Genomic DNA, 26,978 nt, shown 5'->3' with positions numbered 1-26,978 from the left:
TATCTTTCCTGAATCTATTTTCAAGGTCAGTTGTTTTTCTTGCTTTTACTATTAAGGTATTCCTACATTTCCAGTCTTTTGATATTTTGGTATTTGTTTGATGTCTTCTTGATGCTTCATAGAGTCATTAGTTTCCATTTGGCCAATTCTACTTTTTTAAAGTTACTTTCTTCAGTCAATTTTCATGCTTCCCCCCCCCAAAGTTATTGACTCTTTTTTCATATTTCTCCTGCATATCTCTCATTTCTTTTCCTAGTCTTTTTTTTTACTTTTTTAAAACCCTTTTTGAGCTCTTCCAAGAATCTTTTTGTGCTTGAGATCAATTCATAATTTCCTTTGAGGCTTCACATGTAGGCATTTTCCCACTGCTTTCCTCTTCTCAGATGGTGTTTTGATCTTCCCTGTAGCCATAATAGTTTTCCATGTTTAGGGCTCTCTTTTGATTTTTTGCTCATTTTAAAAGTTGAGCTCTGTTCTTAGAACACAGAGGGTACAGATCCAAGCTTCTTGTGCTGGGCAGGGCCAGAAGTCTAGTAGTTAGCTTTCTGCACTAGGGCCTCAGGTGCTGGCAGCTTGCTCCAGGGTAGCCTGACTTAATCCCACTATTGCACTGGTATTCCACTATGCCTTCTGCACTGGTGCTAGGGCCTCAGTGCTGATCTGCTATACCACTGACCTGCCTAGCTGGCACCCAGAGGCCTTGGTTACTGGACTGCACTTATGGCTAAGAGCCTCCTTCCTCCTCCTGCCTGAGCTCCCATGTGCTCACTCCAGTGAGACAGATCTTTCCTGAATACCCTCCCAAGATATGAAAAATTGGTTCACATTGTCTTTTTTATGGGTTCTGTATCTTCAGAGTCTTTAGAGGCTTCATTTAAAATTCTTTCAGAGGGGGAACAGGGAAAAAGCTGAGGAAACTTCCTAGCTTCTCTCCACCATCTTGGCTCTGATCAGGAAGACCTCTGTTCTTAACTGTTTCTCTTCAAACCTGATTCTTCATAGCCATCTAGCACCTTCTAATTATGGTTTCCCCAAGAATTCTGTCCTAGGTCCTGTCTCTTGTTGATCTCAGTCGGCTCCCACAGGTTCAGGGATCATTTCTAAGCACATGGTTGCCAAATCTAAATATCCAGCACTACTCAGTTTTCTTGAGTTACTTTCCACTTCTCTGCCTTCCTTCTGGACTCTTCCCTACCCCACTGTACCACTGACATCTTAAAAATCACCCTTTCTAAAACATTACTCATCTTGCTTCCTAGACCTCTAGTCTTCCTGTTCCAAGGAGGACATTTTTCTAGGTACCTGGATCACTCCCTGCATCCTCCATTAGTTGCCAAGTCTTGACCTTTCTATAGCAATATCTCTGATAGCTATTTTCATCACTTCTCATCATCTAGATCCTGATTGCCTCCTTCCTAAACTATACTGTAAAATCTTCCTGTTTCTTGACCTTCTTCTCTTTTTCTATATTCTCCCCCCAGAAATCTTATTCACTCATGTGGTTTCAAAAGTTTCTCTTCTTGTGGATCAACCATCCATGTCTCTCCTGTTCTAAATATCTCCTGATATTTCCTGTTCTGTATCTGCATACTTTGCTGTTCATTTATAGATCTAAACCTGAACTCATTTTGAGCTCCCAAACATCCTCCTTTTAATGCTGCTTCAATTTTCCTGTGTCCCTATCATTTTATTTAATCATTTCTGGGTCTCCCTGTTTGCCTAGAACTGCTTGTCCTTGAATATTGAAGGGGGCTGAATAAGCATCATTTCCTACCAGATTGTGAGCACCTTAAGAGCAAAAATGGTCTTTTGCATTTATTCCCAACACTTGGCACAACATAGGAAACATGGTAGGTGCTTCCTAAGTGTTGACTGACTTGGCTGGGGCTCCTTGTTTGTTCTGATCTGATAACGTACCGTACCGTCAGAGGCTAAGTATGAACTCTGTCTGCCACAGGAGCTCCTGCATCCCAGAAGGTCATTGATAAATAGCACAGAGGAAGCTTTCTGTGCAAGCAACAAAAGCAAGCTGGGGGGAGGGGGGGAGTCAGATCCAATTTCACATTTAGGCTGTGTGACCTTAGCCAAGTCATTTAACCTACTTGCCTTAAATTTTCCTCCTCAGTAAACCAGGGATAATAATGGCACTGATCTCATAGGCTTATGAGGACCAGATGCAATAAATAGTTTTTCTTTAGTACAATGTCTATGTCTCCATAAATTCTGTTACTAGCATCCTCCTCCTAATTTCTTCCCTCTCCAGAAACAAAAACTGCCCACATAATATAACTCATAGGAAGACCTGAGTTTGGATTCTGTCTCAGCCATTTCCTTACCTTCTCTGAGGCTATAATTTAACTCAGTGGATAGAACCCAAGGCCTAGAGTCAGGAAGACTCGAGTTCCAATATGATCTCATAGATTTCCTAGCTGTGTGACCTTAGACAAGTCACTTCACCTTGTTCACCTCAATTTCCTCATCTGTGAAATGAACTGGAGAATGAAATGACAAAGCACTCCATGATCTTTGCCAAGAAAATTCCAAATGCTGTCATGAATGACCACAAAGTGAGTATAATAACATCTGCCTCCCTGTGTTGTTCAGAGGATCAAATGATATAATGTCTGTAAAGCACTTTGCAAAACATAAATGTCAGCTATTATTATCCTGTGCTTAAGGATCTTCCCTGGCTCCCTGGGGCCTCTGGAATTAAAATATAAACTTCTCAGGTTAAAGCCCTTCAGTCTAGTTTTATCTTTCCTGGCTTATTTGACATTAGTTCCTAAATTGGATTACATATGTAGAAACAGTAAAAATTTTTAGTTAATCAACATCTAAAGGCCTTTCCAGACTTCTCTGAAAAAGACTGTCAGTGCTTAATAAAGCTTCTCAGTAAAATTCCCTTTGAAGCTATTGCAGTAGTTGAGGTGAGAACAGCAGTGGTCATGGGACAAAGGACCAACAGTGACTTATGCTGGGGGAGGAGGACAGTGTGCTTTGAAAAAGGAGTCATGGAGGACTCCCAAGTTCCAAATGTGGGCTCCTGGAAAGAGAGTGATGTTGAGGTTCTGGATGCAGTTAAAAATTCAGACTGTCTCCAATTCAATTGAAGTCATTTATTGGTGACCCTGTTATATAGGAGTGGGCTGGTCTCCCAAAGGGAGAGAGCAACTCAACTGAGGAGGGGGTTGAGCTTTTAAAGGGCAGGAAGATGAGGGGTGTAGCTTGGAGATGCCTGACATCTTTTCAGGCTAGGGGAGAATCATGTAGGCTTGTCTTATATCTGGGGGCAGAGATTTCCTGATGTCACCTTATCAGTGGTATTTTCAACAGAGAGAGGGAAGTTTGGATCAGATACATGTTTTGAAGGGAAGGTGAATTCAATTTGGCTTAGTTTGAGAACATGTGGGCATGTGGGAGAACATCCAGATGGAGGTAGTCAGCAAAAAGTTTTGTTATGCACCATATCAGAAGAGGATCACTAGAAATAGAGACTTAGAAGACATCTGCATAGAAATCACAGCAGAATTCATGGAAGCTATGGTCATCAGAAAGGATATACAGGACAGAGCTCAGGGCTATGGAATAGGGGTCTATGGGATGCCTCCTGCAACAAAGTCCCTCACAACCTGTTCCTGCCTGCCCTTTTGACTATGCACTCAAAGAGGGGACTTATTTGTTGTTTCTTAGACTTGATAGGGTCTTGAGAATCCTTACCTTTGTGCTGGCTTTTGCCCATACCTGGATGGTATGCCTCTTGGCTCACCTCTGCCTCCTGGTTTCCTCCAAGACTCAACTCCAATTACCTACTTCTGCAGTAGGCTTTTACTGGTCCCTAGGACTTTTCTCTGAGATTCCCTGTAAATTATAGACCGCATCTTATGTGGACATAGTTGTTTCCTTGTTGATTTCTCCATTAGACTGAAAGCTCCTTGAGGGCCAGGACTGTGACTTTGGCTTTGTTACCCACCCCACCACCCACCCCTATGCAGCATGATGGCACACACACAGCAAAGGCTGTATAAATTCTGGTAGTCTCACTGTGACTAAATGGTGATGTAGCAGATAAAACAGAGAGAGGAATAGAGATTTAAAGTTGGAAAGAACCAGACAGATCATTTAGTCTAAGCTCTCATTTTACATTTGAGCAACTGAATCTTGGAGAAGTTAAGAGGTTTTCTTTGTTGCAGCCAAGGTCTATGACCTAAAGACTAATGGCTCCAAAGTCAGCACTTTCTCCAGTGTACTGTGTCTCTTCCAAATGAATGCAGTCATAGGGAGGGATGGGAAAGTAGTAAGGAAAGTTGTTGACAGGAGAGGGCAGGAAGGAGTATGCCTGAGAAAAGCCTTGGATTTTAACAATTAGATCACTGGTAACCTTGGAGAGAGCTTTTCATCTGAGTAGTCGTTTTAGGATGAGATTGAAGGTGGTAAAGAAGCCAGTTAAAGATGAAATGGATATAAAAAGAGTATAGACAACTTTTCTAGGAGTTTGAATGAAGGGAATGGAGAGATATTGAATAACTTGAAGTACTAGCCAAGTTAGAGTGAAGCCTTTTCAATGATGGAGAAGGCAGGTGGAGAAGGAAAGATTAAGGAAGAAAAAGAGGATAATCAAAGTGGCCAGCTCCCCAAGAAGATACATACAAGCATACAAGAGGGTGTGTCCCCTTGGCAAATAGGATAACCTCGGAGACTAAAACAAAGAATGTAGGAAAGGGGAAGGGTTTTGAGGTGTGGAGCAGAGGGAAGAGTGATGATGGTTGAAGTTCTTCTCAGCAGTTCAGTGATCAAGGACAATCCTGAGAGACCTATTATGCAAAATGCCATCCACATGCAGAGAAAACTATGGAGTCAATGCAAAATAAAACATACTATGTTTACTATTTAAAACTACTTTGTGGGGGCAGAGCCAAGATGGCGACAGGAAGGGATGGAGTCTTAGGAGCTCTCTGATAAAACTCATAAGCTAAGGACTCTAACTAAACTTTCGAGAGACAGAACCCACAAAGGGACCCAGTGAGGCAGTTCTCCTACTCACGGTAACCTGGAAAAGAGCAGAAAGGCTCTGCTCCTCAGAGGGGCGGCCCACCAGAGGGGTGGCCCGCCAGAGCCAAAGAACTTCAGCCTCCCGGAGGCAGCCCCAGGGCGCTGGGAGCCTCAGCTCACAGCAGCGGGGGAGTCGCCTGAGCTGCACCCCAGGGAGCACTGGCACAAAGTGGGGGAACAGCTGGGGAGCAGCACGTGGAGCCCAGCCACCAGGACACACAGAGAGCAGCCTGGTCATTTGGCAGCCTAGACCTGGAAACAGAAGCAGGTGGAGCCCATAAGCAGGAGCCCCCAGGGCATGAGCCCATTGAGCTGAGGGAGGGGAGTGAAGAGAGACTGCAGAGCTCTGTCCTCTGTCCCTGGAACAGGACTCTGGAGCTCTGACCACATTCAGATCCTGATAGCAGTCTAGGCCCCCCCACAGAACAGCAGGGCTCCCCCCCTCAGCCCTGTGGCAGAGTGGGGCACTTATGGTCATTCACAGACCAGGAGGGAGGACAGACCCTCACACACTGAGACCCTTGTGGGAGTGTCCCAAAAGCTCAGGAAGCACCCCCAAAAAACAGGCTTAGGCTGGGAAAATGAACAAAGAGACAAGAGGAAGACCATTGAGAAATATTTTGCAAATGAGCCCAAGAAGGATCAAAATACTTAGTCTGAAGATGAGGAAGCACTCCAAGAAAAACAAAAATTGGGCTCAGGCTATGATAGAGCTCAAAAAAGACTTTGAAAATCAAATGAGGGAGTTAGAAGAAAAACTGGGAAAAGAAAGGAGAGAGATGCAGGAAAAACATGAAAATGAAGTCAGCAGCTTAGTCAAGGAAATCCAAAAAAAAATGCTGAAGAAAATAGCATGCTAAAAAACAGCTTAGGTCAAATGGATAAAACAGTTCAAAAAGTTACTGAGGAGAAGAATGCTTTAAAAAGCAAAATTGGCCAGATGGAAAAAGAGATAAGAAAACTCTCTGAGGAGAATAAATCCTTCAGACAAAGAATAGAATTCAGGGAGACTGATGAATTTAACAGAAATCAGGAATCAATACTTCAAACCAAAAAAATGAAAAATTAGAAGAAAATGTGAAATATCTCATTGAAAAAACAACTGATATGGAAAACAGACTTAGGAAAGATAATTTGAAAATTGGAATACCTGAAAGTCATGATCAGGAAAAGAGCCTTGACATCATTTTCAAAGAATTACTACAGGAAAATTGCCCTGATATTCTAGAAGCAGAGGGAAAAATAGAAATGGAGAGAATCCACCGATCCCCCCGAGAAAGAGATCCCAAAAAACCAACCCCCAGGAATATTATAGCCAAGTTCCAGAACTCCCAAGTCAAAGAGAAAATATTACAAGCAGCCAGAAGGGCACAGTTCAAATATCGTGGAGCTGCAGTCAGGATCACACAGGACTTAGCAGCAGCTACATTGGAAGCTCGTAGGGCTTGGAATACAATATACCGGAAAGCAAGAGAGCTTAGAATGCAGCCAAGAATGAACTACCCAGCAAGGCTGAATGTCCTCTTCCAGGGAAAAAGATGGACTTTCAATGAACCAGGGGAATTTCAAAGGTTCCTTTTGGAATGGCCAGAGCTGAACAGAAGGTTTGATCTTCAGATGCAGGACTCAGGTGAAGCATGGAGATTGGAGGAGAGGGGGGAAATATGAGGGACTTAATGAGGATGAACTGCATGTATAGAAAAATGATACTGATAATATTCATATGAACCATCTCAGTTAATAGAGCAGGTAGAGGGAGCTTTTATAGTTGGAGCACAGGAGAAAGCTGAAGTCGAAGATAAAATATGGAGTAAAAATGGAGTCAATAAGAAAAAAAGGGAAATGGAATGGGAGAAAGAAAAAGGAGAGGGGGAATAGTCCAAGCTATTTCACATAATAAGATTTTTTTTATTACAAAGAGCTATTGCAATGATATGGAAGGGGGGAGGCAAGGGGCAATGAGGGAACCTTTGCTCTCATCAGAGATGGCTAGGAGAGGAAACAGCAAATATACTCAATGGGGTATAGACAACTGGAGTTAAGGAGGGGGGAGCAGGGGGAAGGGGTGGGGATGTGAATAAAGGAGGAGAGGATGGACCATAGAGGGACAGTGGTCAGATATAACACATTTTCTTTTTTTTACTTCTTGCAAGGGGCTGGGATTGGATGGCCTGCCCAGGACCATAGGGCCAGGTGGATGCTGGGTCTCAGGGGTGGTATGGGGGCTCAGGGCTTCTTGGACCCCCAGGACCAGGGATCTGCCTGCTGCGCCACTCAGCGACCCTACAGCAGAGTCAGAGTGAAAGGAGAGAGAAATATAGTACATGGTAGTGGAGAAATAAGAAAGGAGGGAGTTGCGATCAGCAATGGCAATGTTGGAAAAATGTGGAAGTAATTTTTGTGATGGACTTATAATAAAGAATGTGATCCACTCACGACAGAGTTGATGGTGTTGGAACAAAGACTGAAACACATTTTTTGTTATTAATATTTGGGGGAGGGTGCAGGGCAAGTAGGGCTGGGTGGCCTGCCTGGGGCCACATAGCAGGGTGATCGTTGGGTGTCTGGGGCTGGATTCAGACCCGGGTGCTCCTGGCTCAAGGGCCAATGCTCTGTCTGCCACCCAGCCACCCCTACTATTATTACTATTTTATTTTATGTCTTTTTTTTCTTCTTTTTGGTTTTTGCAGGGCAGTGGGGATTGGTGGCTTGCATGTCACATGGCTGGGTGATTATTGGGTTTACGAGGCTGGATATGGACTCCGGTGCTCGTGGTTCCAGGGCTGGTGCTTCGTCCATTGCACCACCTGGCCATACCTACAATTATTACTATTATTTTTTTTAATTTTAATTTTTTTCTCCCCCCTTTACTTTTTTGCCCAAGCAAGTCTATCTATATTCATGGGGGGAAGGGTATTTTGTTTACTTGTAAACAAGTATATTTTATTAATGTAAAGAAAAACATTTGTACAAAATGAGAATAAAAAATAAATTAAAAAAAACTACTTTGTGTTTGTGTCTTGTTTCTGTAATTCATATCGAACTTCTGTTATTCTGTGCTAACAGTCACATGAACAGAGATAGGTAACCCAGTCATTGACAAGCAGAGTGCCTGCTTATACACAAAGCACCGCATTAGACACAGTGAGGAGAGATGAAGAGCAAAGAGTTGATCTTAGAGGCACTTACAGGCTAAGGGGAAAGCAAAACAGCCACACAGGGACAACTTCAGGATAACTATGGACAAACCATCCATTGGATGAGGCATCAGAGTGGAATAGGAGTGATTAGGGAAATATTTTTGGAGAACCTTTAAAGAATGAGACCAGCTTTCCCATGAGCCCTGCTTCCCTGGTACAGGACCCAGTGATTGCTTGGCTTGTCTCTCCCTTTCTTACTTTTGTATTGAGAGATTTCCAGTCTGATGCTGCTCTACTTTTCTACTCTTATCTTGCATTATTACTCTTCCACCTACTCTATACATCATACCATTTTTTGACCTCTATATTTTTGCTCTTTGTTCTCAATACTTGAAATGTCCTCCTTTACTTTCCATCCCTATTGACTTGCTAGCAATCTTTAAAATCCAAATAAATGTTTTTTCCTCTATGAAGCCTGCCTAGATTTATTGTCCTATTGATCTTATGTTTTACCTTCCTGATGCATTCATTGAGTGTTACTTTGTATTATTATCTTATGTCTTATCCCTCTACTTAATCTTAAACTACATAAGGACAGAAACATGTTTTATTTAACTTTTGTATGTACTCTGCCTACAGATGCTTAGTAAATGATTGTCTTAATTGTAATTTGGCTAATTGGATTTCAAGGTTGCCTCCTTAGTTTGAGAAGCTCCTGATCTTTAAGTTTTGCTAGAGAAAGAGACTCTGTGATCTCTGTGATTTTTGCCAGAAGTGTTCTCAGGGTCATTATATCTTCCATAGTCTCCTATGCAGTGTCTTCTAAAAAGCTGTTTTTCTTTCTAAAATCCTTCTTGACACACATTGACCCCTTTTCTTGGAAAAACTTCAGTAGCTTGAACTCATCTTTAGACTTAGATTTCTGATTCATTACCTATCAATTAATAATAAACATTAAGTACCCCTAGGTGCAGGCAAATTTTATACCCTCTAGGGGTATGAAAAGAGGCCAAAAATCATCCCTGTTGTCAAGGAGCTTATCTAATTGGGGAGATAGTATGCAAACACATCTATACAAAGCAAGCTCTACATAGAATAAATAGGAAATAATTAAGAGAGGGAAGTTACCAGAATTAAAGGAAGATGAGGAAGGCTTCCAGTAAAGGGGGTTTTAGTTGAACCTTAAGAAGTCAGATTAAGTCCTGAGGTGGAACAGAAGAGGGAGAATATTCCAGGCATAGAGAAAATTTCTGGAGCCAAGAGATGAAATGTCTTGTCCCTGGAATTACAAGGAGCCCAGTGGAGTCACTGGATTGAAGAATATGTGAGGTGTAAGAAGGCTGGAATGGAAAAAAGGACTACATTATGAAGGACTTTGAATGCCAATGGGAACATCTTGTATTTGATCTTGAAGGTAATAGAGAGTTATTGGAGTTTATGAGGGGTAAAGATCTGACAATGGTCAGATCTATGCTTAAGGAAAATAACTGAGGGTAGATTGGAATAGGGAGAAACTTGAGGCCAGCAGACCCATCAGTAGCTATTGCAGTAAACCAAGCATGAGGTGATGAGGTTCTGCACCAGAGGGTGCTAGTATCAGAGAGACATATTCAAGAAATGTTGCAAAGATGAAAAAGGCCTAGAATTCAACACTCTTCATACATCTTCCACAATGTCCACAAAAACCTAAGACCCAAAGGCCTTAAACTCAAAGGACCAAATGCAGTCAATGATAATGCAATTATACGGACTTAGAATTTTGGAGCTGGAAGAAGCCTATAAGTTGATCCCCTTCATCTTACAGATGAGAGAATTGAATCCAGAAAATTTAAGTTCAGTTTCTTGGGCAAGAGCCTGAATCCCTTTGTAGCATAGGTTGTTTCCACCATGACAGTCAATAGAAGGTACCTTTTTAGAAGAGAAAGTTACAATCTGAAGTAAACTGAGTAGGAAAGTGGTTAAAAACAAGATTGTCATTTGTGGACCCAGGTTCATGGGTCTCTGACCACTTAGAATAAGGGCTAGTAAAAAATATATTGCTTGGGGCAGCTGGGTGATGCAGTGGATAGAGCACTGGCCCTGGAATCAGGAGGACCTGAGTTCAAATCCAACCTCAGACACTTAAATTACCTAGTTGTGTGACCTTGAGCAAGTCACTTAACTCCCACTGCCTTGCAAAAATAAAAAATAAATAGGTTGGAGTTGCGAAAATTAAATTGAAAAAGAAGTGGATGTGGGGGAAACCATTCTACGACTTACTACCAAATTAAATACCTACATAGCTACAATGTAAGAAAAATAGTATAGAAATTCAAAGGAGATAAAAATCTAAGAAAGCTATAAAATCCACAGCCTCAGATGTCTATACTTAAGGTAACTTACACATGAGGCAAACCAGAGATCTTGAAGTAAAGGAGACAGCTTTAACCTCATAGACTTCCCTGAGGCTCATTGGGTTGGGACTTATGACTGGGAAATGGCTCTGGAAGATGGTACCTTCTCAGCAGTATGGGGAAATGTAGGGGAGAGATGCAGACTAGCATGGTATATGGAGATATCCTGATAAGAAAATCCAGAAGCCAGAGAGAACTGAATTGATAAAAGGAAACGGGGAAAAAAGCAATATTGTCACCAAAATATATTAAAGATCAATTTGAGGGGGGAAAAAGGAATCACATCACACAAGTAATGAGCCTCTAGATTTCTTCAGCTTGTAATCTGAAATCTTATAAAGACAACAGGACATGGACCCCTGGCTCATCAAAACCATGTCTTGACACTCAAGAAACCCAGATCTGAATTCTGATTCTGACATTTCCTGGCTATACTTAATCTCATTGGACCCCATTTTTCTTACTTTTAATGAGGGAATATTAAAACAACTTCACAAAGTTGTCATATGGAAAGTGTAAACTTGAAAGTGCTCCAGAAATAATTGTTTCTGTTCTTTTTTGCTCTTTCTGAATTATTGTCACATTGAACATTTTCTTCCCAAGACAGGAACAGCTTTTTCTGGTGTAGTTTTTATCATCATCTTCAGAAGCCAGTTTCTGGAACCATATCTGAGGTCAAAAGTGCAAGAGCAAACAGTTCTAGAGGAGTGTGTGGATGTTAGTAGGAGCTGGTATAGGTCAGTCATTTGAAGTGAGCTAAAGTCCTTTTGCTACATCAGTCAAGCTAAGGACAAGTTCAGAAAATAATGTCTCAACCAAGTTGAAGTAGATTAGTACTCTGGCATCATAAGGGCCAAGGGCTGGCTGTGAAACCTCATGGTTTTTCCCATGTACCTTCAACTCTAATCCCATTTCCCATGAAAACCACCAAGAGTAAGAGGTTGTCCACACATTAACAGGAACCCAAATCGGCTATCTGGGCGAAGAAAAAGATGATGAAAGAAAAGCCACAGTTCAAAGCATGGAAGGTTATTTCCAAGATGGGCACATTCAATATGTTTATTGCTATTAAAAATGAAAGTGTCAATGAGATTTTTTGTGCACATCAGTTTTGGCATTTATCAAAAGAGTTAATCAGATATATCACTGTGGTATACACCTGCACTTGATAATTAATCTTTGCTTGGTGGAATTCTTGCAAAGGAACAGAGATGTAACATGAGGCTGAAGTTCATTTTTGTTGGGTCACCACATGTGAAAAACCAATTCATCACATTCCATAAAAAATTAGCATGAATTTCTTCTAGGAAAAGGATAGATTTCTAAAAAAAAAAACCCCAAACATTCTTTTGACCTTGCTTCATTATCGATTTTGAAGCATTCAACCCTGTAACTATTACAGATTTTCTGAAATAAAAATGTTTTCTTTACCCCCTACTCTTCCCATACAAGCCTACATAGACTTAGGAATGTAAAGAGCCCTGTCAACATACACATCTTCCACTTCTCATAAAGTCATTTTAAAAAGGCCATCTCAGTTTCGTTAGTACCTTCTGCATTAATAGGAAAATATTTGGGACAGGATACACTCAAATATACACATTTATAAGAAAATCTTGAAAATCATCAGAGCACAAAACTATCAATATAAACATATTTCCAGAAAAAAAAACTATTACCTTTCATAATGTAATGCTAAACCAGGTTTGATTTTTTTTTCCTTTTTTTTTTTTGCAATTTGTTTTTTGGCACAGAATTGTTACCATGGAGCTAATCAATAATGCAAATGTTACTGTTTTACAAAAATTTGAAGCTCAAGACCACAAAGGCATTTGTTTTCTTCTTCCATAAAGGAGAACATTTATGTACTGAGACAATACAAGGATGGTTGTTTTCCCCTCATCAGATTGCTACAGTGTCATTAGCTCAAAGCAGATCTTGGCAATGAAGGGGAAAGAAAATAAGATTCAGATTTTGTATTATGAATAACAGGCACATCTGTTTGAATATCAACTAGAAACGGAAAATAAAGCAGGCTAGTTGGTCCTCACTAAGGCACTGCCCTATAACACTGATAACCCAACCCCACCCACTACCCCCTCAGCTCACAGATTTGGTAAAAAAAATCTCATTGCAGACACTCAACAATTTGGCGTGATGGTAAATATGACCTTTAACAATTTTTTTAAAAATCACTTCTTCCCAATAAAATAAAACCAGCCATTGAAGCTTGGGGACTGTCCTTTTTCTCTACACAAGAAAAAAATTATGTGCTCTAATTCTTTGCTTTTCTCTTTGCGCCATCTGGCTTTTTGAGAGCTGCTGAAGCTGAATTACAGGGACTTGGTGGTTAGCTGCTACTTCTAGAAAATCCTTTGGTATCTAGAGTCAAACAGAAATCCCTTTGTACATATGTTGGAGGCTATCTGAATTCTAAAAAGTTTTCCTGCCTCTCCTTTAGCAAAATAAACTTTCTAGTTTAAAAAAAGAACACAGGCAGATTAATTCTTCCCATAAAACACCACTCCAAGGAAGCAGGGAGGCCAAGGGCCCCCTTGTAGCCCACATAAGTACAATAAAATGTATGCTGCTTCTTCCCAAGTGTGGGCCATAGAATCTATCTTTGCAAGCCCTGTAGGGAAACCAGAAAATCTGTCACTTCTCACACTTTGCCTGAGCTGCTTCTACCACAGTGAAAACTAGTCAAGGCTGCAGCAGAAATGTGTGCAGAGGAATAAAAACCATTAGAGGGCGCTGGCCAACTCACTGTGCCCCAGGCTCCTAAACAGCCAACCTAAAGCAACTATCACTCTGGCTCGGGCTGGGCACTGACATTTCAGAATGCCAACAGAGGAAGCAATTTGTTCACAGTGATGGAAACATTACCTGAAGTAACAGAAGTATGAACTACTTAACTCAGAATCCATTCTCTCTCCAATGTACTAACATGTACATTTTTATCCAATGGGAAGGAAGTACCTTCCCAATATGAATTTCTACACTAGTTAAAAACTGCTTTCCCTCTTTAAAAATACTGCATCCTTTATACACTTACAGACCCCTTTTCAGAAGCCCTTCCTTGAGTAGAAGTAAACATTTACATAATCTAAGAGGCACTAATAGAGTGGAGTCCTATAAAATCCAGGTTTTTAGGAATTCCGAACCCAGATCCTTTGAAATCCTGTGAAAATTCTTCTGCTCAAAAACAAGTCAAAGTGCTAGATGTCCTGTAGAGAGTGATTAGGATCACCACGTTCTCGCTTCACCAGAGGTTCACCCAGACCACGGGCATCTGTGTCTGTTTCACTGCTGAGATCACTGATGTCATCTGTAGACAACCAATGATATAGTAGATTGGTATGGAGGAAACAAAAAAGAGAAAAGGATAATTATATCTAAGGAGTCTACTATAACAAACACTTAAATACATCAGAATTTAAAAGTCAGAAGGAACCTTAGAGGCCTTCTAGTCCAGTCTATACCTGAACAAAGATTCACCTTATCACAGGCAACAAGAAGTTATCAGTTATACTTAATGCCTGTTGACTGGCCTTTGTTCAAAGAACTCCAGGGGAATCTATTACTTTCAAAATCAACCCATAACATTTTTGGATAACTAGTAATTATTAGGAAGGTTTCCTTTGAGCCTTGTTCTGTTTTTTGACAATTTCACTGTTCTAAGGCCAAGCAAAACATGTCTAGTTCCTCCTTCCAAAGAGCAATCCTTCAAATATTTGAAAATAACTATTGTGACCCTCTTCCCCCAAGCCTTCTCTTCAGGTTTAACCCTCATTAAATATACTCTTAAGACCTATTTTCACCCTGGTATCCCTCCTCTGGGCAGTCTACCACTCATGTTTGTGATCAGTAGTTCTACATTTGGATATTCTTCACTGATCTCTTCAATAATATGGCCTGGAATTTTGTCAGGAATTGAAGTCAAGCTTACTGGCCTATAGTTTACAGACTATTCTTCCATTATTTGAAAATTAAGATATTGCCATTCTTTCCCAATTTTCTACAGCCTTTCCAAGATTACTGAATATGGTTTAGCCCTCATATCTACTAGTTCTCTACAGGATTCCTGAAATATGTGGCACAAAGAGAATAACCTAATTCTGAGAACCTTATGAATAGCTAATTGGCTAGCACTTATTTCTGTATATATTCAGTACCACCTTCACATAAGGCTTATTTATTTCTTCTTTCCCTTCCCTTACCACATAAGAACAGGAAGGGAAAGTGATAAGTACAAAGCTCTCTGGCCTTTCAGCTTTCCTCGGTCCAAGGGTTAGTCCTCAGCATGCCCATGCATTGCACGAGGAGCCTTGGATTAGCAACTAAATCTGGTATGTAGAGGCTGGCTTTCCTGTAGACCTAGGGATCAAGATCTTTTTAGCTTTCCAGTGGTAAAAACAGTTTTTCTTTTTCTGTGTCTCAGTTGGATCTGAAGAGATAGGGAGGATCCTTTTTGGATATACCCCATTTCCTACTGGGCTAAATTCTCTTCATCTGTTGGGGAGTTAATGGAAATAGAATATTGGACTGGAAGACTTGAGATCATATTTTGCCTCAGTTTCTTACTAGCTATGGGATCTTGGGCAAGTCACTTAGTCATGCTCAACTTTGGTTTCCTTGTCCATAAAATGAGGATAAGAATAGGACCTATGTCTCTGGGTTATTGTGAAAACCAAATGAAATAACATATGTAAAACAAATATCATAATTTTATTCCTAAATCCAATTCCTGTTATATTGATTACAGAGAGGATAAAAGAAGCTAAGTTGACAACATAAATATTAAATCCCACTCTGGAACAGGATGGATCTGCTCCCCCCCCCCCCCAAAAAAAAATAAGCAAATGATGCTAGCATATACCTTTATCTAGCAGGGTCAGGGACAGGGAGGCAAGGTCATTGAACTGAAAGAGAACAAATCATCAAATCATTTCTGATGAATAAAGGGATTCAAAATGGTGTCAATGAAATTTACACCATTATAAACATTATATTTATAAACATTTCTTAAACACCTACTTCATAAAAAATACTTTGTTAGGTCTGAGAAATATAGAAAGCTCAGATTAGACACAGTTGTAGTTGTCAAAGAGCTTAAGTGACTTCAACATTAGCAATTGTTATTGCATTGTAAAAGTGTAATACTTTTAGATCTTTGATTATGTTTGTCTCCACTTTTATTTTGCCAAATACACCAGGATCTCTATTCAGTATGAGAGGAAGAGAAAATCCAAGACTGGAAAAACAAAGTTTATATATAAGTGTTTGTTAAAGCCAGAGCCACTCCACTCAGAATCTGATCCCTCTCCAATGGTTTATTTTGATAATTCACATAATCTAGACATGACATGTATGGGACAAGTAGTAAAATAAACTAATATAGTTGAATTTCATTTGGATTTTGGTGTTGCTGTCATTATGAAAGAAGTAACACTTGACTAAATAAAAGAATCTGTATATTAATGTGAACTCCAAGAAAAATACTTCAGGTATCTTTCCTGCTGGCCTGGAAGCCAAGTAATTAAAAGACATTTGCAATCCAGTGGACCTTCTGAACCTTAACTTGTGGCTTACATGAGCCATTTCTTTATCCAAGAGTGGTTTGCTCAAAATGCATTTGTAATCTCTAGTCAACTATATTTCTTTTTTAAGTTAAAATATGCTTTCCAAACTTATTCTTCAACTCTCAATAAAACAAGTACTCCATCCAGTAGCAATGATACACTAATCCTTTCTATTTATGTCCAAGGTTATTAGCACCTTGATGGAAAGAGCTCGCACCTCTCCCATTACAGCAATTGGAGTCTCTCCTGTTGCCTCAGCGACTCGATGCTCAACCAGATAAAACATGTATTCATCATACAGTAGGCGAATCAGGTGAAAGGAACCAAAACTGGCAGCACTACGCAAGGTGAGATCACGAATCACCATGGAGCTAGAAAAGTTTAGAAAACAAAAGGTTACTTTATATGTTCTAGAATATGTTAAAACATATTTCTCTCTAGCAAATGCAAATACTAGGATTTATTATCAAGTCTTCAATATGTCATTTCCTACAATTCCCAAATGCCCTTGTGACCCTTAGGATCCATCTACCTGGTTAGACCTGAAAATAAAAGTGCCCTCCCCAGCCACACCCAAGTTATTTGGTACTTAAGAGCGCTAAGTTGATGGTAACATTCACATGGTAGGAACTATGAACTGTGTAGCAGGAGTTACTTGAGGTTAGATGACTGACTGTCTTATTTTAGTGTCTGTATCAGTATTCACTACATAGTACTCAACACTTAATCCTTTTTATTTATTCCTTCACTTCTCTTCCCTAGAGTGGATGGGCAAAATGCAAAAATGCTTTTTAAGCTCTTTTTAATGAAGAGATGGTTATTCATACTGATTCATTGATCATAATAAGATCAGCCAACCAATGCTTATATCCTATTCTCATTAAATTATGCAAACTTAATTCAATACAACTTTTGTACAAAATAACAGTCTCATACCTACTCCACTAAAAACCTAAAAATCTCACCAGACTGAAGATTAATAACTTAAAAAAACTATGAGAAAATGACTTCTTCCACCCCAGAACTGTACAAAGTCAACCAAAAGTGCCACTGGTATAGCCTTCCAGAACAGGCAAATAAAGACCAGAGTGTCCTAAAAGAACCAGGGACACATATAGTGGATAAGATTCTCTGTCCTTAGGCTGTAAGAGCAAAGGACTACCACTGGATCAGTTACAGCCAGAGAGCTAAGTGAAGTTTCTTTCTCCTGAAAGAAATCCTAAAAAGGAAAAAGTCCCAGGAATGAATATCACAGCTAAAATCCAGAATTCCTATGTTAAAGAAAAAAAAAAAAAAAACAACACAATCACCCAGAAAGCAGCATCTAAGTTCCAAGGGATGAACCAGAGTTAGAATCATATAAAGAACTGGCAACTTCTACTATGAAAAAGAGGATACTTTAGAATTATATTTCAAAAGGGAAAAGACTTAACAACCAAAAATAACTTACCCTGCAAAGCTGACTATAATCCTACAGGGGGAAAAATGTATTAATAGAATAAAAGATTCTCAAGCATTTCTGATGGAAAAAAAAATAAAAGCTGATCAGGATCTCTCAAATGTTATCATGATTTAAGAATAATAGAAAATCTTTTTTGATATTTTATATCAAAATTTAAAAATGGGGAAGGAAGGGTCAAGTAGTCCTTCATAACTTTAATATCTTCAAAGATTTAAAAGAGATGAATTACAGAAGATTAGAGGAAGATTAATTCTCTTCTGAAGTTCTTAAGAGGGGAAAGAGAAAGGAGAGTTAAAGGAGAAATACATTAGTAGAGAAAAGATCTGAGATTAATGTGTGTATTTGAAATCTCTAGAAGTCAAGAAATTAAAGAAATTGATGCTATTCTGAAACCACTCTGTTTTCATCCATTCCCAAACTGGCAATTAACAAAGAAACAACTTTAAAGATATTCAACAACATGAAAGCCACAAAAAAAAAGGGGGGGGGAAATATTGAGTAGTCTTAGATGTTTTCTATTTTGCACCTATTTTTTTTTAAATCTATATGCTGCTCTGCATTGCCAACATCCCCAAGGGGTAATGCAGTAATCTGCATGTAAATGTGGATCCACACCCCCTTCATAGCAGAGCAGCAGCATTTATTTTCTCAAACACTGCCTACTATTTTCTCTTCCATGTGTAAATTTAGCTACAGAAATACACAGTTGTGGAGAAGTCATAGCCAGGGTATTACTACTTTAAAATAATTAAGCTATGTGTGTTTTTAGAGTAAGGAATTGTTGGTTTTGTTTGCTTAAAAGCCCTGAACATCTTTCATTTATATTTTTGTTTATATGTATTTTGTTTTTCAGCCATTTGATTCTTCTTCATTATATTGATAATACCACATCAAGCTGAGGATAGAGAAATACTGTTCCCCACAGTGCTTTCCTCTGCTTCTGTTCACCTGTCATTATCCCAGTGCCACTGCAAACTCCCCTTCCACTGGAAATCTTCCCTGATTAATTCTATACTGGGAAAATCATTGATTCAGCAAATATTGATGATGTGCCTACAACATCTATGCACATGTGTCACTACATATGTGGTTTTATGCTAGGCATTATCAAGGGATATAAAGATGAAGGAGACATGCTCCTTTGCCTCAAGAAATTCAATATAGCTCCATACTGAAGAAACCTTCTATGCCTGCCTGGAATAGCTTGTCAGCAATTAGGAGCACAGACTAGAGATAGTTTATGGCCGGGTATGGACTGCCAGTTATTTAGCCTTCCCTCTAATTCAGACCTTTCCTTACCCCATAGTGATTACCTACTAGTACTAACATCAGAATGTTCCAGAACCACAAAAGCTGAGGATAATAAAAAAACTCTAAGAAGACAATGTTGGAACTTACCTGTAAAAGGACCATTTAAGCAGAAACTGTCTTGCTGCCTTGGGAAAGCTAGGGCTTCCAGCATGGTGCTTTAAAACCTGAGTGACAACATTATCAAGCCACGTAGCCCACTGATCAAGTGAACTTTGCTGTTGCAAAGTCAGCTTGAAATCCTGCTCCAACTTCTGTACCACACTCTCTTCACACTGGCACACCCATGAAGCTTGTTCCTGGGAGTAAGCACAAAAGGAAATTAGGAAAGAATTCAGTGACAGAGTTGAAACAGGTAGCTGTAAGATTTATGAAAACATGAATGCAACTGATAATTTCTTCACTTCCATCTTTAATAATACTTTCTATAATTAAGGCACAAAATTTTGGACACAGTATAGTACTTCTACATAAAATTCAAAATTCAACATTTAAACGTTTATCATATGCAAAACATTACGCTAGCACTAAGGATATAATTTTTTTTTCTTTAATTTTTGCTAGGCAATGGGGTTAAGTGGCTTGCCCAAGGCCACATGGTTAGGTAATTATTAAGTGTCTGAGGCTGGATTTGAACTCAGGTACTCCTGACTCCAAGGCCAGTGCTCTATCCACTGCTCTAAGGATATAATTTTAAAGTTTACATTTCACTTCGGAAGGAAGCAGGATAGGGATATAATATGTTTAAAAAAAAAGTATACTATAAAGAGACTGATGGACAAGGGAAAAAGACAATGTGTTTAACATGACTGTACATATATACCCTAAAACAGATTGCTTGCTGTCTTGGAGAGAGGGGAGAGAAAGAAGGAAGGGAGAAAAATTTAGAACTCAAAATCTTAGTTTTTCCTTTCTTTATATGTAATTGGAAAAAAAAAACATATCACTATTAAGAAAAAAGGAATCTATACCTGAGCTAAAGAAGTTGAAGGAAGATAATGAATCTAAAAGGCAGGGATAAGGAAGAAATAATTGGTTGATTCTCTGAATGACCAGCTTATGGCCTATGCCAGTGCATAGAGGCATGAAAACTACCATTGCATGTAGCTAGAAAAATAAATAAAATATATATTTTTTAAAACTGCTTAGAGAATAGGCAACTAGGTGGCACATTGGATAGAGCACAGGCCCTGAAGTCAGGAGGACCTGAATTCAAATTCAGCCTCAGATACTTAATACTTGCTTAGCTCTGTGACCTTGGGCACGTCACTTAACCCCATTGCCTTGCAAACAAAAAAAAAATTGCTTAGAGGCAGAAGATGGAATGTCAAATTCAAGAAATAACTACTAAGTTCAGTTTATTCTAATAAATAAAATAAGCCTGGAAAGGTAGTTTAGAATTAGATTTTGCAGGATATTAAATGCCTGCTTTAAATATTGAGGCAATAAAGAAACAGCCAACGTTTTTGAACTCATTGACTTATCAATTTCATAAAAGAGTAAACTGAAAGTTTAGAGAAAGCTGAAAAGTATGATGAAAGGACCCCCAAATTGGAATTACTCTATTCTATAAAATCTTATGATAGAGAAGAAATAAAGCTCATAAAGCTACAAATACACAGAACGATAATACACAACATCTCATGAGCTGAGGAGGATCATGGAGACTATCTACTACAATAGTAGTTAAGTGGTTCTCTTGGATTTTGTTTGAAAATCTACTGTGAAGGAGAAATCACTATAAATACATGGGATTTAGGGGGAAAAGTTCTTAACAGACAGGAATGAAAGGAAGCTAGGGAAAACTTCCCAGTACTTGTGAGTTATGCATCAAAAGATAGATAATAATTAAGTGAAAATTAAAGAATAAGCAGTTTCAAACTAACAATGAGAACCTTAGCATGAAGTGAAGAAAGTAATTTGAGGGACACAATTTAACTAGAATAAAGAATGCATAATAATTAGAAATATTTGAAACCAAGGAAGATTTTTGAGAATTATGACGTGACTAAATTAATATATAAGAAAGATTATTTCTAGAAGCAATACTAATGTGGGAGGGGAAGGTCAAAAAGGAAGAAGAGAAAAGGATGGGGTGGGAAGTATTGTTAGAAGGCAATTATAATACTTCAGGTGGGTGGCCATGAAAACTTGAGCTAGCTAGGGTGGTAGCAAAGAGGGAATAGAGGAGAGAACAAATGTAAAAACGGAGGGCAGAGGAGGAATTGAGGATTTGATAAAATTAGCTTGTATTTACTTACCTTTGTAGAGGACATCCTAGAGAGAATACAGCCATTCATTCAATAACTATTTATTTATTTAAGGCAATGGGGTTAAGTGGCTTGCCCAAAGCAACACAGCTAGGCAATTATTAAGTGTCTGAGGCTGGATTTGAACTCCAGTTCTGACTCCTGGGCCAGTGCTTTAGCCATTGCATCACCTAGCTGCCCCCTCACTAAGTATTTATTAAAGCATGTAAATTCCTTGAAGGCATGGACTTTTGTCTTTGCTATTATAGGTCAGACATCTAAGACATCTAAGCTAGAAAAAGAATACATTAAATATCCCCAATTAAATACTGAACTAGAAATTCTAAAAAATCAAGGGAGAGATTAATAAAATAAAAAGCAAAAAAATCCTTTGATCTCACAAATAAATCTAAGAATTGGTTTTATGAAAAAGCCAATAAAATAGATAAGCCTGGTTAATCTATTTTTAAAAAAGAGAGACGATAACCAAATACCCAGTATCAAAAATGAAAAGGGTGAACTAACCACCAATGAGGAGGAAATTAAAGAGAGAATTTGGAACTACTTTGCCAAACTGTACCAATAAATTGTACAACTTGAGTGAAATGGATGAATGTTTACAAAAATATAAACTTCCCAGATTGACAGAATAAATTACTTAAATAACCCCATTTCAGAAAAAGAAATTAAAGCAACCATCAATAAACTCCCTAAGAAAAAGTCTCCAAGTCCAGATGGATTTACAAGTGAATTCTACCAAACAATTGGAGAAAAATTAATTCCTACTCTACATAAACTGTTTAAAAAAATAGGGGAGGAAGGAGTTCTACCAAACTCCTTTTATGACACCAACATGGTACCGATACCTAAACCAGGAAGAACCAAAACACAAAATTATAGACCAATCTCCCTAATGAATATTGATGCAAATATCTTAAATAAAATTTTAGCAATGAAACTACAAGAAGTTATTACTTGGATAATACACCATGATCAGGTTTGATTTATACCAAGCAGAGATGGGCAATATTAGGAAAACACTCAACATAATTAAATATATCAACAGTAAAACCAACAGAAACTATATTATTATTTCAATAGATACTGAAAAAGACTTTGATAAAATACAACATCCATTCCTATTAAAAACACTAGAAAATATAGGAATAAATTGAGTTTGCACCTTAAAATAATAAATAGTATCTATCTAAAACTATCAACAAATATTATATTTAACAGGAATAAACTCGGGGCATTTCCATTAAATTCAGGGGTAAAACAAGAATGCCCACTATCACCATTACTATTCAATATAGTATTAGAAATGCTGGCAGTAGCAGTAAGAGAAGAAAAATTGAATCAGAGTAGGCAATGAGGAAGCAAAACTTTCAATCTTGCAGATGATATAATGGTATACCTAGAGAACCTGAGAAAAATCATTTTAGAAACTCCTTCAAACAATTAACAAATTCAGCAAAGTAGTAGGACATAAAATAAACCCCCATAAATCACAGTATTTCTATATATGAACAACAAAACCCAAGAACAAGAGATAGAGAAATTCCATTTAAAATAACTGTAGACAACATCAAATACTTGGGAATCTACCTCCCAAGATAAACCTAGAAACAATATAACACAATTATAAAGCTCTCCTCACCCAAATAAAGTCAGTTCCAAGTAACTGGAAAAATGTCAAATACTCATGGTTAGGTCAAGCTAATATAATAAAAATGACAATTCTACCCAAATTAAGTTACTTATTCAGTGTCATACAAATCAAACTACCAAATAAATACTTTACTAAACTACAAAAAGTAGTAACAAAATTCATCTGGAGTTGCAAAAAGGCAAGAATAGCAAGGGAACTGAAGAAAAACAATGTAAAGGAAGGTGACCTAGCTCTACCACATCTAAAACTATACTATAAAGCAGCAGTTGTTAAAACTGCCTGGTACTGGTTAAAAAATGGAGTAATGTATCAGTGGATTGGGATAGGTTCAAAAGAAAATGCAGTAAACAACTGCAGCAATCCACTGTTTGACAAACCCAAAGAAATCAGTCTCTGGGATAAGAACTCACTATTTGACAAAAACTGTTGGGAAAACTGGAAAGTAAGTATGGTAAAAACTAGGAATTGATCCACATCTCACACCCCTATATCAAAATAAGGTCAAAATGGGTACAGAATTTAGACATAAAGAGTGATATACCACAGATAAATTAATAGACCAAAAAAATTCTATCTGATCTACAAAAAGGGATAAATTTATGACCAAACAAGAATTAGAGCATATTATAAACTGTAAAAATGAATGATTTTGACTATATTAAATTAAAAAGGTTTTGTACTAATAAAATCAATGCTGCCAAAATTAGAAGAAAAGCAGAAAGCTAGGAAACAATTTTCACAACCAAGAGTTCTGATAAAGGTCTCATTTCTAAAATAAGGTCACAAGTCATTCCCCAATTGATAAATGGTCAAAGGATATGAACATGCAGTTTTCAAATGAAGAAATTAAAGCTATATATAAGCATATGAAAAAATGCTCCAAACCACTATTGTTTAGAGAAATGCAAATTAAAACAGCAATGAGGTATCATCTCACACCTATTAGATTAGCTCAGATGAGAAAGAGAGAAGATAATCAATATTGGAGAGATTGTGGAAGGATTGGGACATTGATGCATTGCTGGTAGAGTTGTGAATGGATCCAACCATTTTGGAGAGCAGTATGGAACTATGCCCAAAGAGCAATAAAACTGTTCATACCCTTTGACCCAACAATTCCAATTCTAGGACTATATCCAGAAGAAATCATAAACAATGGAAGGAGTCCTACATGATTCAAAATATTCATAGCACCTCTCTTTGGAGTAGCAAAGAATTAGAAACTGAAGGGATGTCCATAAATTGGGGAATGGTTAAACAAGTTATGGTACAATGAATACTATATTATTCTATAAGAAACAACAGATGGTGAGACTCTTGTGAAGCATGGAATGACTTACAGGATCTGATGTTGAGTTAAGGGAGTAGAGCCAAGAGAATTCATCTCATAATGAACAACAATGATAGAAGCCACCCCTCTTGGCAGTCCAGGGAGCTAGGACAGCTGTATTTGACAGATTATGGATTATACTATCCCCAACCAATGGAAGAAAAACAAACAAAACACAATAAAAAAGACCTCTACTAAATCTAATGAACACTTTATAAAAATTATCTCATGAATCTCTTTCCCTTAATTCTAATTCCTCATGCCAAAAATTACTAATTTGTAAATATGTTTAACAAAATATGTATGTAAAATGCTAACCTGACTTCCCAACAGAGAGGATGGGGGTGGGGAGGGAGGATGGAGGCAAACTTTGTAACTTTGCATACAAGCATATACAAATGGATGAAAATAAATTTTAAAAAAGAGTTGTATGGATAAATGGTTAAAAAAAAAATGAAACTACCAGAACCAAAGAGATCCTTTTGCTTCCTGAACATTCCAAATAACAAATACTGGAGTAAACAAATGCAGTGCAAGGAAAGCAATTGCAACAAAGTGACAACCAAGAGATCAGTAAGTAAAAAAGTAAGAAACTTTTTTCTAAATATACACAAGAAGGGGGTGGCTAGGTGGCACAGTGGATAAAGCACGGGCCCTTGAGTCAGGAGCACCTGGGTTCAAATCTGGTCTCAGACACTTAATAATTACCCAGCTGTGTGGCCTTGGGCAAGCCACGTAACTCTGTTTGCCTTGCAAACCCCCCCCCCCCCCAAATATACACAAGAAGGAAGAAGGCAGAAATCTAGTAAAGTTAATAATGAAGAGGCAGACAGGGGACTTATGGACAAAATCTGGAGACACCTTGCCTCTTGATATTTTTTCAGGATTACAACACAACATGGTAGGGGACTTGGAAGGTAGGGAGGGGACCAGGGCAAACAAAGAAGTGTCTGGGATTAGTTCAAAGGGAGGAACGTGAGGGAACAGTGACCTCTGAGATCTCAGAAAGAAAACAATCAGTAGGGTTGTGGATAAGGAGGGAGGGAGAAAGAATGAAGAAGGGAAGAAAGGAAGTCTTCCTTTGCAGGTGGAACAATTTCACTGATAAATGCCCTTATAGGTAAAGAGAAATGATGAGTGAGGGGAGATGGCAGTCTTACAATGGAAGAGGCCTGGAGAGTGCTTGAAATGTCTACTTGTCTTATGTGAGAACAGGGGAAGAGGGGGAAGAAAAAGGTTGAAACCCTGGGGAGCAATTGGCACCTGGAGGAGTGGAAAAGCAAGGACAAAAGGAGACAAATGTAGAAATAAAGGTAGAGGGGAAAGGATAGATCAGTGGTGGGCTAAGGATATGATAAGGGAAGGACCCTACCCATGAGCAGTATCCTGACACCTGCAAAAATTAGCATTTTTCTTTGTTTTTTTTTTGTTTTTCAAGGCAATGGAGTTAAGTGACTTGCCCAAGGTCACACAGTTGGGTAATTATTAAGTGTCTGAGACCATATTTGAACTCAGATCCTCCTGACTCCAGGGCTGGTGCTCCACCCATTGCAACACCTAGCTGCCCCAATTAGTATGTTTCTAAGAGTAAGATACAATGGAAAAGAGGAGTCCATAGTGTAAGCCTGTACTAACATTGCATGGGACAAGATCTTTTTATCAACTTTCCAGCTTAACAATGTCTTCTTTAAAATATGATGCCCAGGGGCGGCTAGGTGGCAGTGGATAAAGCACCGACCCTGGAGTCAGGAGTACCTGGGTTCAAATCCGGTCTCAGACACTTAATAATTACCCAGCTGTGTGGCCTTGGGCAAGCCACTTAACTCCATTTACCTTGCAAAAATCTAAAAAATAAAATAAAAAAAATAAAATATGATGCCCAGAATTGAGCACAAGATTCCAGATGAGCCCTGTTCATTGCCCTCATTACCTAATTCTTCATTGAATCTATTCTTTTAATATTAAGTTAGTTTTTCTGGCTGCAGAATCAAAAGCCAAACGTGTGGTCCACTGAAATTTCTAGGTTTTTTTTTTTTTTAGGTTTTTGCAAGGCAAATGGGGTTAAGTGGCTTGCCCAAGGCCACACAGCTAGGTAATTAAGTGTCTGAGACCCGATTTGAACCCAGGTACTCCTGACTCCAGGGCTGATGATTTAATCACTGCTCACCTAGCCGCCCCCTCCTAGATATTTTTCAGACAAACTGTCCAATCATAGCTACCTTATCTTGAATTTTGAATCCCAGTATAAGAGTCAACTCAATTCTCTAATCTACTACATTTTTTTTTAAACTGTGCTTCCAGGCTAAAGTTATCCAGTCAAGACTTCCAATTCTGAGGCAATAGAATATGAAATTTAAAACTACTGTTGAATATCACTTGAGATGGTTACTACCTGCCAAATGTTCCAAGTTAATTGTGATCTCTATTCTCCTTTCCTCATTTCCCTCAACAATCATTCATCCATAGAATCCAGAAATCTTAGCCATTAAATAACAGACAGTAAAATATAATGATTCATTTCTACTCATTTTTGGAAGGAAAAACATCAAGAAATCACCTGCACATTGGCAAAGTCCACTCGATTTAGGTCACTGAGCATCTGGTTTATCTGGGAAGTGTTCTGGAGGACTGCCCGGGCTGCCTGTGCCAGATGGTTCAGGGACGTATATCTTCGCAGAGTCTGGGCGAAGGCACTCACTACTCCCACCTGTGACACAAAGGATACCACATGAGCAAATGTGTGTGGCCCCCTTGTGGAGGTGCGGTCTTTGTATGGGCTGGTCCCAATCGGTT

The 26,978-nt window shown here is 38.6% G+C and overlaps 1 protein-coding gene and 1 long non-coding RNA gene across 12 annotated transcripts in view; one reads left to right on the top strand and one right to left on the bottom strand.

The window, feature by feature from the left end:
- The window catches only part of LOC141500557 (uncharacterized), a 30,878-nt gene extending 5,945 nt beyond the window's left edge, over positions 1-24,933 (top strand). The window contains exons 2-3 of the long non-coding RNA XR_012471963.1: positions 16,350-16,511; positions 18,480-24,933. This is a non-coding gene — a long non-coding RNA (uncharacterized LOC141500557). The remainder of the gene's footprint in view (positions 1-16,349; positions 16,512-18,479) is intronic.
- RFX2 (regulatory factor X2) overlaps positions 11,624-26,978 on the bottom strand; it is a 152,288-nt gene continuing 136,933 nt past the window's right edge. For all 11 annotated transcript variants that reach the window (XM_074203793.1, XM_074203785.1, XM_074203786.1 and 8 more), the window contains 5 exons: positions 26,743-26,892; positions 19,025-19,233; positions 16,382-16,535; positions 15,462-15,504; positions 11,624-13,910 (listed from right to left, as the gene is read on the bottom strand). In XM_074203793.1, the coding sequence (XP_074059894.1) occupies positions 13,801-13,910; positions 15,462-15,504; positions 16,382-16,535; positions 19,025-19,233; positions 26,743-26,892 (666 nt within the window). In that variant the 3' untranslated portion in view covers positions 11,624-13,800. The remainder of the gene's footprint in view (positions 13,911-15,461; positions 15,505-16,381; positions 16,536-19,024; positions 19,234-26,742; positions 26,893-26,978) is intronic.

This window comes from Macrotis lagotis, chromosome X, assembly GCF_037893015.1.
Source record: "Macrotis lagotis isolate mMagLag1 chromosome X, bilby.v1.9.chrom.fasta, whole genome shotgun sequence".
NCBI lineage: Eukaryota > Metazoa > Chordata > Mammalia > Peramelemorphia > Peramelidae > Macrotis > Macrotis lagotis.
This window is presented reverse-complemented; position numbering and strand designations above follow the sequence as displayed.